Genomic DNA, 16312 nt, shown 5'->3' with positions numbered 1-16312 from the left:
CAAGCCCCCATCTAAAAGCAGCCCCATGAGAGGCAACCCCAGGAGGAGCTCAGCTGCCCTACTAGAGCACCAACAGCCCTGCTAGGGTCCTGCAGGCTGGGGACATCATTGTATTTCCCTACAAAACCACGAGGATCCCCTTCCCAGCTCCTCCCACGTGCCTGACTCAACACTGGGCAATTTAAACAAAATTCATACCTTCAGAAACAGTGTAAAAGTAGGTCCTTCAGAACCCTCTGAGAGCATTCACACACCATGCTGCCACCGACGTGGTAAGTGATTACTTTGCTGTACTAGAAAAACAAGTTACCACCCTGCTCAGTAAGACAGGAGCCAATATTGACCAAGCCAGCTCAGAACAGGGCGTACGTGGGGAACAATGTGGTGGAGCAGCTGCTGCTTAATTAACTCCAGCAAAACTGCAGAGGACTGGTGTTTTGGTTGCCTGCTTGGAAAATCCAGCCATTGGGGTCACAGTGAGAGCTTCTCCACAACGAGCTCCCTTGCAGTTCCCAGGAGATGCCCCGTAGGCACTGGAAAGGACGTAAAGCAGAAGGTTGAGCTTCTAGATGCTTATAGGAGAGCACTTATAACCCCTTGCTGCTCTTGGTGAAACCAATCCATACCGGTACGTGAAGTCCTCACAGCTCTGCAAGCCCATAAAAAACACAGGATAAATCTGGGGGATAAGAGTATGTATGTATTTTAGGCTGCTTTTGCTACACAGTTCTTTTAACTCTCCTTTCTCCATACGAAGCAATAGGAGCTCTCTTTGTTGGCAAGTATGTGGATGTTGGGGCTGGAGCTGTTGTAGCTTGATGTAGCCAGCAGTGAATGGGAAATCTTTGCACACACTACTGGAGCTAGATCCATAGTCTCAGCTGTGCCAATGCCATCCCATGCCCTTCCAGGGCTGCCAAGCATAAAATCCAGGAGCCTAAAGATGCCTCAAAGAGGCTTCACTTTAGAAGCAACAAGCCATCTGAAAAGCAAGAGTGGTTCTCTCTTCCAGAAGGCAGTGCTAAATTACATGGAGATTACAGGGCCAAGAACTGTGGAGGGAGGTGAGAAAGAAGGTAGAACACCATCCTCCAGTGCTTTCCTTCCTCTCTCATCTGGTTTTCATTCCTGACCCCACCTGGGCTTCAGTGATTTTCCCTGAGAAGAGTTGGATCAGTCCCAATCTGTGTCTCCAGCCTTGAGAGCTGTGCTTGCTCTCTATCAAGCCATCCAAATCTGGCCAGATTTCTTCCCCAGAGCATTCATTAGCTGAGTCTAACCCACCTTGTTGGGATTATAGCTACCTTTGATCCTGTTGTAGTTAGGAGACATGACTGCTTGCCACGTAGCGTGTCTAATTTCAATTTGCTCTGCATGCTGTGTCACGGAAGGGGGAATGGATCCGCTGGGAGCCTGTTGGGAAGAAAGCAGCAGCTCCCCACTGCAGTCAGGGATGAACAAAACAGTCTTTTTTTTTTCCCTCTTTGGAGGAGGTGCCATGGAGAAAACTCTCTGGTGCTTTATATTCTAATTATCCCCAAGTGCAGCCTCACTACTTGATTTGCGGTTACTGCACGTTAGAGATGAGGCGATGCATCTACCCAGCTACGAGGAGCTCAATTAGCAAAGCTACACCTAGAAGTCATGGCAGGCAGGCAGTGTTTCCTAGACAATTACAATACGGCCTGGGGAGTACTTCTGTACTCAGAAGCAGAGGTTCTTTAACCATCTGCAAAGCATAATTATGGTCTGAACTAAGCATCTAAGTGAAGTGTGAAACAAGGCAAAACCAATACTTAAGGTGCAATGATACAAAACCAATAGGTACAGTGTGAAGAAGTAAGTCAGGGTGGGAGGTGCTGGATTGCAGGGTACTTGGGATCTGTGCGCTGTCCTGAGGACACCTTGTGGTTCTTGGGATGCGATGCTTACCAGTGAGGTAGGAGACAGCGAGCAGCACCGGAGGATTTGCATGAGTTGCTTGCAGGGTGCATGTGCAAACAACAGCTTTATTTCCCTCTGCAAATATTATGGACTATTGTCTGCCAGCCTGAAGGCAGGGCAGCCCAACTTCAGATTTTTTTTTGAGTGTCCGCTCTGGAACATCTTCAAGGGCTTGAGGAACTGCCGACAGTTCACCTATCTCACTGCATACCTGCCTTTAATTGCAAATGAGATAACCAGCCAATATTATGTCACAGCCTAAAGTTTCCATCCCCCCAGCTACACTGTCCCGAATCCCACGTGCCCCACCAATTTGCCCTCTAGCTTGGAAAGGCTTATCATCCATGCAGGCATCTGACCCACCATGTCTCTTCCTTCTGCCAGGGGCTGTGTTTCCTCCCTTGGTGGATGCTGCTGGCTTTGGCTGAGAGAGGCAGGACTGATCTCATATACTCATAAAGCTGTCAATTTTTTAAGTCCTTGCCAGCCTGGGAGTGCGTGTGACTGGCTGGCATTTGTGGCGTGGGTGCCAGACAAGTGGGAGAAGTGAGAAAGGAAGGGGCTGGGATGCTGTGCCCCAGGAGGAGAAATGCAAGATAGATGTCTGTGGTTCGTTTGCAGCTGTGAGTAGGGAAGTGGGTAAAGTTTGTCAAAATGCTGCTTGCCCTGTCGCGAGAGGGACTTTGCCCATTACTTTTTTGGGGGGGGTTTTCTCCATTGGTAAAAGAGGTGAAATAAAAGGAGGTGCTGGGAAGGAAGGGGTGACTGTGGAACTAGGCATGCAGAAGGAAAGAGATATGTTGGAAAGGATAATGAAAAATCATAATTTTATGTGCAAAAGGGGAATTCAGGCAAGATGTAACTCCTTTCCAGACTATTTTAGCAGAGGATTGGGAGTGACTTAGATGGCAAGCACTGTTTTCAAAGAAAGGGGGAGCTGTGGTTAACTCTTCAAGCACGGTTGGCTTGATTTCCCCTTTCAGATTCAGCTGGAGCACTGAAATTACTGTTTAGTATCTGTATTATTTGGAGCTGGTGCCTGGGGCCGTGCTATGCTGGGCCTGCTTCCCAAAAAGCCCAGGTAGCAACAGGGGTGTCAGGACAGCTGTGACATGACACTCTCCCAAAGCAAGTAGCAGGTTTAGTTGGGGTATAACCTGTTTACAAGGCCAGTGATGTTTGCTTAGCTGCTTTTGGCAAGGTTAACTGGGACACTGTGACCTCCCTGCTCGAGATCATATGCTGCGATGAGTGAAAAACTAAGTTTATTGCAGAATCCTAAACTATTAGCAGAAACCTGAAGTTTTAATACACTTTAAGCACTGTTGCTATTACTGAGCTCTGAAATACAAGCCCACTCTAGCTGCATTTAATTTCTCTGCTATTTGATTTCAAGGGGCATGTTTTTAAGCTTCTAGTATTTGCTGAAAACTGAAAGTCATACATGGATTTCTTAACCTTGTGTTGTGGCTGCATAATTTTATCTTCAAGCTTCATTATACTAGGTGAAACTCAACCCTTCCTAGTAGAAAGTTGTTCTTTGCAAACCACTGGCACAGCAGGTCCAACCCTTTGCCCTGGCTGAGAAGTAGAACGTGGCTGTGACATCCCAGGAGCTGCTGAGTGCAGTGAACTTGGTATGAGCCAGACTTTGACTGCCAGCCTAATATGTAGTCCATATAAAAGGCTTGCGACTCAATTACTGCCTACTCCTTTTAGGTTAAAATGGAAAAGACCCACACGTCTAAAATGCAGGAGCACACTTCTCTGCCTTGAAACTCTCCCAAATTGACGGCTGTGACAAGGCTCGTCAGGGAAGTGAGTTGGACCAGCTAATAGATTAATAAAAACAGATGAGTTTTTAGGAATATAAATCCCTGCTTGAATCTTATTTATGAACACAAGTGTCTCTTGCTACAGAGGCTTTCTGCTGGATCTCAGGATATCTGATTTTTAGAGCCAAGCACAAGGCTTCGTGTTGTCCTGGAGCACAGCACATGGTCTGAGTGCACAGGTTCCTCCCCATCCTGGGTGGTCCTGCAGAGCTCTGCTGGGCTGGCCCAGTCTGAGATGCTCCGAGCCCATTGAGGTGGCAGAATATGGCTCCTGCGGGTTTTCTGGCTAGAACTGGTAACTGGGCAAGCTGCGTATGCTGCAGAGGTTTTTTCCAAACTGTATTTGTGTTTTAGCAGGGAATGCAAAACCGCTCCAGGGACAAAGGCAGGCGTGGGGTTTATACCCGGGTGGGAGCGTGCCATCAGAGGCTGAATGCCTGCAGTGGGGCCACAGTGGCAGACCCACCTCAGTGCTCCTCAGCCTGCAGCAGAGGAAAAAGAGACATTTTCCAGCCATGGCAGCGCCGGAGGCCAGCAGCAGCAGTGTCCTGCCCTGCAGCACAAGGGGAGAGTGCCACCCCCTGGGTAGCCAGCACAGAGGATGCTGCGGGGAACACGATCTGTAGATGCACAGGTGCTGGCTAGTTTGACTTTGGTGGACGCAGCTCTCAGCCCATCCTGCTGGCCAGGTGGGGCCCCAGGAGGATTTGCCTGCAAACTATCTCACCTTCAACCCACATGACCACAACCTGCTTTGGGAGCAGCCCAGGAGCACCTCCGCTTCCTTCTCAGACATCCTCTTCTGCCTAGCACACCAGCTACTTTCAGAAATCCACTTCTAATATTTGCTTAATTTTTATAGTGCTGGCTTTACACCCAGCCAGATGCCGGATTTTTGTGGTTCCCCCTTCAAGACCTCTTGCCCCTCTCCAGCCCTATCTTCTGCCCCCACTTAAAATGAGCCCGTGCATGCCAATTCCAGGAGAAACCATAGATGTAAAAAGCCAATTTAAGAGCCCTCGGGACAGGTAGGTTTCTAAACACAAGGACTGATTCTGCCCCCAATAGAGAAGACCAAATAGCTCTTGAAGCAAAAAGGAATGTTTTTATAGCATTTTGGACAGCTTCAAGAGAGACGTGTGTTGAGAAAAAACCAAATCCCATCCTTCACACCTGCCTCAAGTACAAGTAAGATACTTCTCGGGCACCATTTGAGATTTGTGAAGGCTACAATAGAAACTGTTTAGGTCAAAGCTTTCCTTAAAAGTCAAAGAAAAGCCAGTTACAGCCTCTATGAGATGAACATGTGAGCATCACAAACCAAAGCCTGGAGGACACCTTTAACTTCGCTGCCCAGGTGGGATCTGCAAGTGACTGCTTCAAGAAGAGAGATGTCGGGGAGCAGGTTTTTTCTGGTCCTCTTGCGAGGCCACCCCACAGTGATGCCAGACTTGCCTCCTACATTTTTAAAACTACATTCGTTCTTTCATGTTTTAGGTGTGCAACAGCTGCATTTTCTCATGGAGCAAGGTTTATTAAAACTCTGACTGGGCAAGAAAACCCAGTCAGCATCCCCTGAAACCAGGAGAACATCTTCTAGGCTTGCTGTCCACCTAAGGCCTTGAATAAGATCTTTTCCTGATATGCTTCAGCTAGGAACTTACCAAGAGCAAACACATAAAACAAGGTATTAGTATATTGTAGTTCAGAAGTGATGGACTGGTCTTAAAGGATAAATACACAGATATATCTTATGTTTCTTTTTACAAGTAGAAAAATGAAGCATTTATTTTCAAACAGATTTTAATAAAATTCCTGTAGAACCACTCTTGCCAGAGCAAACATATCAAACCATTTAATCACTTCCTGTACTAGCAGAAATGCACACAGCATCTTTTGTTCGTAGGAAAATCACTTTTCAAGGGACACCAATTTTGAAGTTACGTAGCTGAACAGCCACTCCTTTCTTTCTTTCTTTCTTCTCTAGTGCCTTGGCCACCACTGCTTTTCCAAGAACTCTTCTAGGGAAAGGCAGGGGAGAGCTCCATTTTAGATAAGAAAAAAACACATTTGTTTATTTGGAAAGCCTTCCCCAGAGACCTGGTGAAAGCACCACCCCAATAATACAGCAGGTAGTTTGTCTCCTGCCTTTGGAAAGGAGCTCTCTTTAAAGCCTGACTAACGCATTAGAAGGGATTATAGGATTAAAGAGCTCCTAGAGGGTAAAGACCCACTTCTAGAAGATGCCCAGTATTTGTTTATTTCAAGGATAGTAATGCTGCAGTGAAAATGTACAACGCTTTCACGAGCCTCAGTGTTAGAACATCCAGAGACGCACAGAAGGTTGATCAGCTCCCCAGACACCCACTCGGGGAATCCACAAATGTTTTTGGTACAAGCAAATTCTCTATTAAGTTAATTATGTATTAAACAGTTCAGATTAAGAAGAGGACGTTGCTTTGACGTTGTTCTGCAGGCAGTCACCACTCATGAAATGATCTTCACTTCAGGCTTGGACTCTTCCAGGGCTCTCAGCTCATCATCCACTTCAGAACTCCAGAAAATGTCATACAAACTACACCCAAACAAAAAGGCAGGCTGGATTAGTGAGCATCCTCCCATTAAGGAAAGAGAAAGACACACAAATCGCTGGTATGGGAAGACCATATAACAGAAACTGTCTAGGTTGGAGAGTTTGGCCCAACAGAAACATGCCTGACAACATAAGACCCTATTACTCCCTCCCCAGCACACCATGTCCTTGCTCTTGGGCCCTATGGACCAAAGCAGACCAATGCACTGTGGTCACATTGCTTGGAAGGGGACAAGGAGTGTTTTCCAACATGAAGATGGTGTCTGAACCCTCCCCTTAGGTGACCAGTTGCCTTCAGGTGCAATTCCCAGCCAGTGCTCACAGCCCCCTCCCCGCAGCCCCCCAGCTCACTGGAGCTCACAACCTCCCAGGGGGAACGCAAGCAAGACCAGAAACATCTCTCACATTAACTGCTGCACATTGCAGCTGGGATTCCTCAAGGCTTCACAGATCTTCCGGATGCCTTCATCTTCCAGAGAGTTGTAGCTGAGGTCCAGCTCGGTAAGGCACTGCTTGGTAGCCATGACGGTGGCCAGGGTTGCACAGCAGGCTGCCGTGAGATCGCAGTTACCCAGCCTGCAGGGAGAGGAGGCAGAGGCCAGTGCAGTGAGCAATAGCTCCAGAGACCAGCCCACATTTGGGGGGGAAGCAGGTGCAGGCATCCCTAGCACAGACCAGAGGTCCCCATTAGGCTGTCACATCTGAGATAACAGCAGGGGCTGGTCCATGGTCTTCCCACAGAGACAGCCATCCTTCTGCTGACTGCTGAACACCTAAAAGCCCTCCCTAAAGCTTCATGGTGTGTGGCTACAGGTGGAGAAGGAACCATAAGAAGATATTCCTGACATCAACATCACGCACAATCTTCTTCTTGGTTTAAACTGATCATAAATCATCTCTAAAGATTTTACTTGAGACTTGCAACCATCTATCTAAAAAGGGCAACGGGGGCCTCTCAGCTGAGAACCAAGCAGCTTTAACTGGTCAGCAAACACAGCTTTCTGGGCAGAGACTTCAAGTCTTACTGATATCTCCCATGACTCATCTGCTGAACTCACTCACTGTGTCAGGCACTAGAGCACGGCTTCCAGCCTCCCTATGCTACTTTAGATCCTGAAGGTAAGCTGCACCATGAACTTTCAGTTCTGCACCCGGGAAAGTGCCTGTGGACAGCTATGAATGCACCGTCGTATGGGCAACAGCCTGTACTTGCAAGAGACCATGAGTGACAGGATATATGGAAGTACTCGTGGCTTCTGTTTACTTGCTAGTTGATTAAACATGGATTTGTGGTGTGAACTGTTTCATGTGAGCAAAAAAACCATACCATGCTACCGTGTATTGCTATCTCCCTCTCTCTGCATGCCATTCTTGGAAGAAAGAGAGACAGCAAGAGCGAAGATGACTTCCGAGAGTGCACCTTACCATAGGGACTGGATGTTGCAGTTGGGGTGCAGCAGCCCTTCACACATGAGTTCAACACCTGCATCTCCCAACTTGTTCTCGCCAATGTGCAGTACTTTCAAGTGCTTGTTCACGCTGAGAGTGGAGCTGACAGCCTTGCAGCAAGCAGTTGTGAGCCCGCACTCCCTAACCCTGCAAGGCAAAAGTGACAAGAGGTCTAGATGGAGGATCTAGAGAGTATCAGGTACCGTTCACTTTTTTACATTTGCTTTACAGGAGCCCAGACTGAGGAACCAAAGCCTTCCCGCAATCACTGCACTCCTCTCAATCTGCTCAGTCCTCTCTAAGCAGCACCTTTCCCACTCTTTACATTTGGGATGTCTGTCTCAGAAAGTTACAAAGGCAGTGGGTACGTGTAACTTGACAGCAGCTCACCATAGCTCCTGGAGTTTAGATTTGGGGTCCTTGAGCGCCTGACACAGCATTTCCATCCCCGAGTCTCTCAGGTTATTGTCTATCAGACTGATCTCTGTGAGGGTCTCTTTTGTACTGATGAGTCTGGAGAGGTCTTTACAGCTAGCACTTGTGAGATCACAGTCCCATAACCTGCAGGGAAGAACAAAATATTATTTCCCCCCAAGAATGACTTAGATTAGAAAACAGAGTCCTATTTTAGTATTCTGAATTTCTGGTTACATCATCTCATCTTCTTCTACCCTTTAGAAAACCCATCTATGCATCACACCACACAGCTTTCTCCCTACTTTCCATCCATTGCACCAAAAGCTCTGCTTGTACCACAAAAAATAAATAGGAATATGCAATTCTAGTAGAAAGATAACTCAACCGGAAGCCAAGACAACGCCATCACAAATTTCCATCCACCCTCTCCCCAGAATTTGATCTAAGCGACTTCAGTGCCGCCCTGCTTGTTCATGGTGTCCTCCACCCAGTTCTGAGAAGCAGCTGATTTGCAGCAGAGACCTTCTTGCTTCACTAGGGGGTGTAACTCAGACGCCTTCCACGTAGGAGCAAACCAGCAGCAGCTCAGAGGCTGCAAGAGGGATTGGAGGAACCTCTGCCTCCCCTTACCATAGCTTCTGGATTTTGCAGTTCGGATGCATCAGCCCTTGGCACAGCAGAGCCAGACCAGAGTCCCCAATCTTGTTATCCCCCACGGAGAGATCTAGCAGCGACGACTTGTTACTGAGAACAGCACTGATCTCCCGACAGCTATCGCTGGTTATGCCACAGTTCTCCAGGCTGCAGAAAAAAACACAGTTGGAGTTGCTGCCCCAGCCCTGCTGTGTTAGATACACCCCAACACCCCCAGTTCAGAAAGAGAAGGGGCTGTGGGCTGGTTTCTTGCTGCTCAGCCAGGCATTGCTAGACCCCATAAGGCTCACAGATGATACAGGTATCCCAGAGGGGCTCTGGGTCAGGCAACACCAGAGGCTGCAGGGATTAATGCAAGGATGTGTTTGCCAAAGCCCCCCTTTACATTGACTGTCCTTTTTAAGAGCAGCTTTCGGCTGTATCACACAGTGAGTCCCTGGCAGACAACCCCTGCTGAAGTTTAGGGGCAAGATAAAATGAGCCGTACTTCTCCCCTAAATCCCTTCAGGGGCTTTATCCCAGATACGAGGCCAAATCCAGCACCTCTGTTTTGAAGCAAAAGAGGGATCTGAATAAATATACTCAACTGGCTGGTAATTCAGGGGTAAGAACTGGAGCCACTGAGGGTGATGGCACCCCTGCTCTCGGACACTGGCGAGCAGTCACTCCTTGTAATCACAGGTTTAACCTGGGGTACATGCTCACACTGAACCAACAGGCATAAGAGTGAGCTCAGAATGACATGCTACAAAAAAGGTCAAAAAACCCCAAAACTAAAAGCCTCAAATATTTCCTTGCAGTTTCCAGTTACAGAAATCTGAGCTCACAAAAAATCTGGCCTAAATGTCAAGCATTCCTGACAATAACTTTTCCTGTCTTACGGATGGTATGACTAGCAGCAGGACTAGGTACAGTTAGAGATAACCAGCTCTTCCTTACTGTAATAACTCTAGGTTGCAGCTTGCCTCCACCAGTCCCCAGCACAGCTGCTTTACAGCTGTATCTCCCAGCGTGTTGTTACTCAGGCTGAGCTCCTTCAGGGTGGGCTTGCTTTGCAGAGCAGCATTAAGAGGTTCCACAATATCAGCTGTGAGTTCACAATACTCCAGCCTGCAAGAGGAAAAGAAGTCCAAGGGAAAAACAACCATCATCACCACGTCCCGCCACCTGCAAACATCAGCTGTGGCAAAATCTGTCTGATCACCAAAAAAGCCCAGTGACTACTTACTGCAGCTTCTGCAGCTTACAGTTGGGGTTCATCATCCCTTGACACAGCACCTTCACTCCAGCAGTTCCCAGTTTGTTATCACCTACGTGCAGCTCTGTCAGGGACGGCTGTGCGCTGAGGACGGAGCGGAGAGTCTCGCAGCTGGCACTCGTCAGATTGCAGTTCTGCAGCCTGAAGGAGAGAGGTAACTGGGGTGAGGGAGGGAAACACACCCCCAGAATTACAGAGGCTCTTCTCAGAGAGGTGCAATTGCTGAGGTTTGAGCTTGGAAAGGACACCATGGCACTGGCAGTGTGTAACGCTCTAGAAAGCAGTATGTCCAGGTAAGTACTGCTATTTTACAGGCCTGCCAAATATTTTACCAGCTAGTATTATAACTGCAGCACAATCAATAGCTCCCACGCTTCCTTCAGCTCATATAGCACCTCGAGCAGAAGAAGGATCCACCATACATCAAGTAGCACCCTAACTGCTTTATAGAAGTGTTCTAATCATCATGAGGCTTATCCCAGAGATAAAGCAATGGCATTTTATGATTTCTTCACCCCTCTGGAAATGTGATCCAGAGTAGCTAAAAGTAAAAATCTCATCCAACGTGGCTTAAATCCCTCAATATCGTTTAGAAGTTTAATGGTATACTACAAGAAGGATCTATGAAGCTGATCCTTCAGCACTCAGGCTGGGAGAAGTAGCATAGGAACCACACTGATATTGCTATTGGGTGTTTAGAGCTATCAGACAAGGCTTTTCAGCCACAGAGAGGTGGTGTCCATGGTGATACTAAGTTTGGCTTGGGTACGGCTGCTCTTTTATTCCCTAAGGCACCTTACCAGAATCCCCAACACGGACAATTATGTTTCTACAGAATTAAAACAACCTAATCCAGGTTGTTACTTGAGCATCTGGAGAAGCCTGAAGCTTAAGACAAACTCTCTGAAAAATTACTTGTTAGTCTCCCAGTACAGAGTATCACAGTTATTTCTTGAAGGCCCATCAGAGAGTTGCAGTTTGCTGAGCTTTACAGTCAACATTTCCTCTATTTGTCAGTGAGTCCTCATTACAGGGAGCAATGAGGGGACTTTGAAGCAGGCATATCTGATCTAAAAGGCAGAAGATTTTTACAAGGTAGCATCATGAAGATCCTAGACCCACCTCAGGAGCCAGAAGACTCTAGTACCCTACAGAAGACACGAGGGTCAAAGAAGATAGCATCTCTTTGAGGGTCACTGAGGAGCAGGGGCAGCAGCCACTGACTCTGACAAAAGCTCCTGCACCATGGTTGCCAAGGGAAGCCCACTAACGCTATAATGTGGTGCTGGTGCTTCTAAAAAACACATTGTCTCGACTTGAACTGGCCCTGCCCAACTGAGAAGACAAGGCTTGCGGCAGAGGCAGTCTGGTAGAGTGCAGAAAGACTGACAGCTCTTGAAATTCCAAGGCTCATGAGAATACCCTTTTGCCTGTTTCCTAGAGAAAAGAGCAAGCAAACTGGACCAGACGCTAAATGCTGTGCTTATAACTGGCAGAAGAGCCCTCTGAAAAGAGCATTTGGCTGGGAAAGCTCTACCTGTCCTTCCCTCGGTGCTGGAAGGCAAAGGAAGGCAGAGTGATGATCTGGAGTCTTCCAATAAATATACCACTTAGACAAAAACTTCTGGGGTTTTCCAACCATCTGACCTAGGTAACTGCTGAGATGCATCAGCACGGCTCTTACTACCACCATATACCAGTTTACCTCTTGCTTTCACCTGCAGCAGACTGCAAGCATGTCAGAGCAAGACAATCAACGGGGCTTTACCATAACTTCTGTAGGCTACAGCTTGGCATCAGCAGCCCTTTACACAGGTATTCAATGCCTTCATCTCCCAGTTCATTGTTGTTCAGCTTCAGCTCTGTGAGGGACGGATTCATATTGATGATGGAGGAGAGATCCTCACAGCTACTGCTGGAGAGATTGCAGTCATCCAGCCTGAAAGAGAAGGAGAGAAGAAGCACTTTAGTCCTCAGGGTCGCTCTGTTCTCCCTGGCTGGAGCAGCATTCCCTGGGAAGGCTTAGTGGGTGATTTACTCCTCTGCAGTCCCTGGGATGCCTTTGTAAGTATGTGCGTGGCCTATTGGGTGATGCATGGCCCAAACCAAGACATGCTGCCTCTGTAGGGCTGTGGTACAGGAAGGGCTGGAGAGCAGTGCCCCAAGCCACGGACCTCCTCCGTGCTGCGCAGAAGAGGGCACGTGACTCAAGTCACCCCCCTCGGCAGGGCTTCAGCTGGAAGATGCACCTATATTTAAACACTGATAGTAACAAACTACCTGGTGTGCGAAGCCACGTGTAACCAGAGGCCAGCTTAGAGGCTGTCAGACTGGTTCTGCACTGAGACCAGCCAAGCTGGGTCTTCAGCCAGCGCCAGAGACACCCATCAGCAGTTTGGTTTCACGTAGGTGACTCACGTTGGTCTGCACTGTCTCTCTCCAGCGCCACTCTCAGTACAAGAACTGTGAGTTTGCAGTGTGGCACTGGCTTCTCCCACTGGACATCAGCATTTTTCTGGCGGTTTGGAGGGAGCTGAATTGGAAGGAGAGCCAAGGAAAGGATCGGGAGCCCAGGACAGGCAGGGAGGTGTACAGGGAGGCAGAAAAGACATGGGGTAAAAAGAAGGTGTCATGAAGAACCCTACGGCCCCAGCCCCAGGCATAGCCACAGCCAGGACTGCCAAAAGTTGCATGGTCATTTCTCCTTAGGCAACACTATGAAAACTGAGGCTCTAGTAGGCTTCTCCTTCCCTCCCTCTGGCAAGAAAACTTGGCTGCCAATGGGATCATGTTCAGCCACTCTCATCCGCTCTGTCTTGAGCAGCCCAGCCTCTGCCCAGGAAACAACCATCCTTCTGCCACCCAAGGCAGACCTTGGGAAATTACAGTCAGGCCCACAAAGCTTGCCTGCAAAAAACTCCTCGGCAAAACAAAAGCAAGTCCCCTTCAACCTGCCTGACCTCCTCCAAGCCATCGCTGCCTTGATGTGGCCCATCCTCTCCAGCCCGAGCAGGACGATACCAGCGCATGGGGTGTGAATTCGCAACCAGAAAAGGGGGAAGAGTGCAGAAGCAAGTCTTCTGAACCCTGTCCTACAGCTTACACTCCAGGAGACGGTTCCCTCACGCTGGTTTGCTCAACACACAAGGCAGGTACTTTTGAAGGCCAAGTGAAGAATTAAAAACCGATGGCATGTGGCTTGTGCATGACTATTAAGTAACAGTTACTTGACAGCATCTGACCTGCAGCCCAGACAGCGTGCAACCTAATGAGCACAGAGAGATGTCTTCCCTCTCTTGAAGGAGAAAGAAAAAGACAGAATTACCAAAACGGTGGTCAAATATTTAGATAACCACATCACCTAGTTGAGTTCTGTGGCACGCCATAGAACAAGGGCAGCATTACCTCATACCAAAGGATGCTACGCATAGTTGAAAAAAAAACTTTGCAAAGGGGGGTTCCGCCTTTAAATTATCTTTCTGGATAAAAATAGGTAGAATCATTCCTGTTACTGTGCAATTTCTAAGCCACAGGTCAACAGTTCTGCAGCTCAAAAACACAGGAGAGAAACACAATAGCTCTTACTTAGAAGAGATGATATGCAACTTATTACTACCTGATGGTCTTGCAGGATTTCATGGTGGACAGAAGTTCAGCCCATCTAGATGGGCTCATCTCCTCACACTGGATGTCAAGCTCCATTTTGACAGTTGAGATAAGACCTGAAAATTAAAAACAGTAATAATATAATCAAACTGTTATATTTTTCATTGGCTGAAATCCCCCCGCTCTCAGACATGAGTTACACTGTGCAAAGAGGACAGACTGTTTTTCCAACACCAGCCTGCTGCAAGCAACAGCATGAGCCAGCAGTACTGGAGGGGTTTTGTCTGGGATTCAGCAAGGACCTCCTCCAAGAGGCAAAAGCACATGCATCTTGGAGAGATATGGCAACAGCTTGTTATCTGAAGGCTGCTTGTGAGACAGTAGGATGCTCCTCTTCCCTCTCCAAGGGAGCTTTTTAGAGGCACTGGTGCTACTCTCTCTCACTGTCACACTACTGAGCCACGCAGCTGCTGAGTGGCACCAGTGTGGCACACCTGACTAGTTGTGGGACCTCCGGCTATATTTAAAATTAGGGTATTTTTGAGAGAATGAGGGTGAATGAGGAAAGCGAGCATGAGAACTGACTGGGCTCAGATTAAAAATCCTGCTGACCACGCAGCTGTGCATGAGAGGTGGAACCTAGGCAGATGGGAGAAGCGTTCCTCCACGATTTGATATCCAAGCTTAGAAAGGTCACTCTGGTTGGGGAAGGCCATGTACAGAGAAACTGATAAGCAGGAATTTTTTTGCTCTGCAGTCAAACTGCATTTCTGAAATGATGTCCAGAGAAATGTGCACAAAAATACACCAAAGCCAATAGCTGAGCTCTAGGCTGAGTCTACACGGGACAGTATTAAAGGCAGTGCTCCAGTAGGTGACAAAATGCAGTGTCAGTGCCTTGGCTTTGCTGATGTGACTCAGACTACTGGGTATTTGTTAAAAAAAAAAAAAAAAAAAAACTCTTGAGCTATCACATTGGAATGTGAATGGTAAAAAAAATCCACCAGGCGTTACTGACTGCAATTTGTCACTTTCCCATCTCAACCACCTCCTTCCACCATAAAATCAAGGGTGTCCAAAACTAGGCTTTTCAGAGGCGAGTCTGGTACCAGAGCACACATCAGGTTTCACAGAATTGTTGGAGTTGGAAGGGACCTTCTAGAGATCATCTAGTCCAACTCCCCTGACAAAGCAGGATTGCCCAGAGCAGGTTATTCAGGACTGTATCCAGACGGGTCTTGAAAAATCTCCAGAGAAGGGGACTCCACAACTTCCCTGGGCAGCCTGTTCCAGGGCTCTTCTGGGTAGGTACACAAAGAAAATGGTGTTTCTAAATCCCAGATGAATTCATTCCACACATCTGCATCCATTTCACATTGAGGAATTAGATAGCGGGGAAGAGAAAAAAAAAAAAAAAAAAAATCTCTTGAGCTATCACATTGGAATGTGAATGGTAAAAAAAATCCACCAGGCGTTACTGACTGCAATTTGTCACTTTCCCATCTCAACCACCTCCTTCCACCATAAAATCAAGGGTGTCCAAAACTAGGCTTTTCAGAGGCGAGTCTGGTACCAGAGCACACATCAGGTTTCACAGAATTGTTGGAGTTGGAAGGGACCTTCTAGAGATCATCTAGTCCAACTCCCCTGACAAAGCAGGATTGCCCAGAGCAGGTTATTCAGGACTGTATCCAGACGGGTCTTGAAAAATCTCCAGAGAAGGGGACTCCACAACTTCCCTGGGCAGCCTGTTCCAGGGCTCTGTCACCCTCACCATAAAGAAGTTTTTCCTCATATTTGAGTGGAACTTCTTATGTTCCAGCTTGCGCCTGTTCACCCTAATCGTATCCCTGGGAACCACTGTAAAGAGTCCAGCCCCATCCTCCCTCAAACTGTCCTTTAGATACTTATAAGCATTAATAAGGTCTCCCCTCAGCCTTCTCTTCTCCAGACAAAAGTCCGAGCTCTTTCAGCCTTCCCTCATAAGGGAGATCCACAAGAAACGCCTCACCCACGTGGGGAGAGGAAGAGCCAGGAGAGGAGGGAGGTGCTGAGCATATACTCTTAAATTAAAACACACTAAGGAAAGCGAACGTAGCCTTAGCAGAGCTCATGTCCACACTCGGCCTCTCTCCCTTTTCAAACCCAAATCAAAGCGCCAATGGAAGTCACGGGCCACGTCCTCAGTGGGTTGGCGTCACAGCCCCCACGCGTGACTCACGTGGCGTTAAAAATCCCCGCTGACCCCTCCCCACCAAAAAAAAAAAGCAGTGGAAAAAAAACGAGAGAACAGCTCAAAGGACACCCATTACATAATTTAGCAAACACCTCCCGAGTGTTTGCTCACTGTATTATGTTTTGGGGTTTTTTTTCCCCCACTCTAACTCTCTCAGACCAAAAAAAAAAGTCACCTCCCGAGTTTGCTCACTGTATTATGTTTTGGTTTTTTTTTCCCCCGCTCTGTTTTAACTCTCTCAGACCCAAAAAAAAAAGTTTCGTTCCCCCCTTTCCCCTCCCAAACTCTGCACTTTTCTGCCCGCTGAGGGAGAATCCCTT

The 16312-nt window shown here is 47.7% G+C and overlaps 1 protein-coding gene across 1 annotated transcript in view; it reads right to left on the bottom strand.

Moving 5' to 3' along the window:
- Nucleotides 1-5535: 5535 nt before the first annotated feature.
- RNH1 (ribonuclease/angiogenin inhibitor 1) overlaps nt 5536-16312 on the bottom strand; it is a 12731-nt gene continuing 1954 nt past the window's right edge. The window contains exons 3-11 of the mRNA XM_014957403.1: nt 13767-13872; nt 11919-12089; nt 10121-10291; nt 9832-10002; nt 8869-9039; nt 8212-8382; nt 7798-7968; nt 6778-6948; nt 5536-6354 (exon numbers count right to left, since the gene is read on the bottom strand). Of these exons, the coding sequence (XP_014812889.1) occupies nt 6267-6354; nt 6778-6948; nt 7798-7968; nt 8212-8382; nt 8869-9039; nt 9832-10002; nt 10121-10291; nt 11919-12089; nt 13767-13872 (1391 nt within the window). The 3' untranslated portion in view covers nt 5536-6266. The remainder of the gene's footprint in view (nt 6355-6777; nt 6949-7797; nt 7969-8211; nt 8383-8868; nt 9040-9831; nt 10003-10120; nt 10292-11918; nt 12090-13766; nt 13873-16312) is intronic.

Source organism: Calidris pugnax, unplaced genomic scaffold (genome assembly GCF_001431845.1).
Source record: "Calidris pugnax isolate Ruff unplaced genomic scaffold, ASM143184v1 scaffold211, whole genome shotgun sequence".
In the NCBI taxonomy this organism is placed as follows: domain Eukaryota; kingdom Metazoa; phylum Chordata; class Aves; order Charadriiformes; family Scolopacidae; genus Calidris; species Calidris pugnax.
This window is presented reverse-complemented; position numbering and strand designations above follow the sequence as displayed.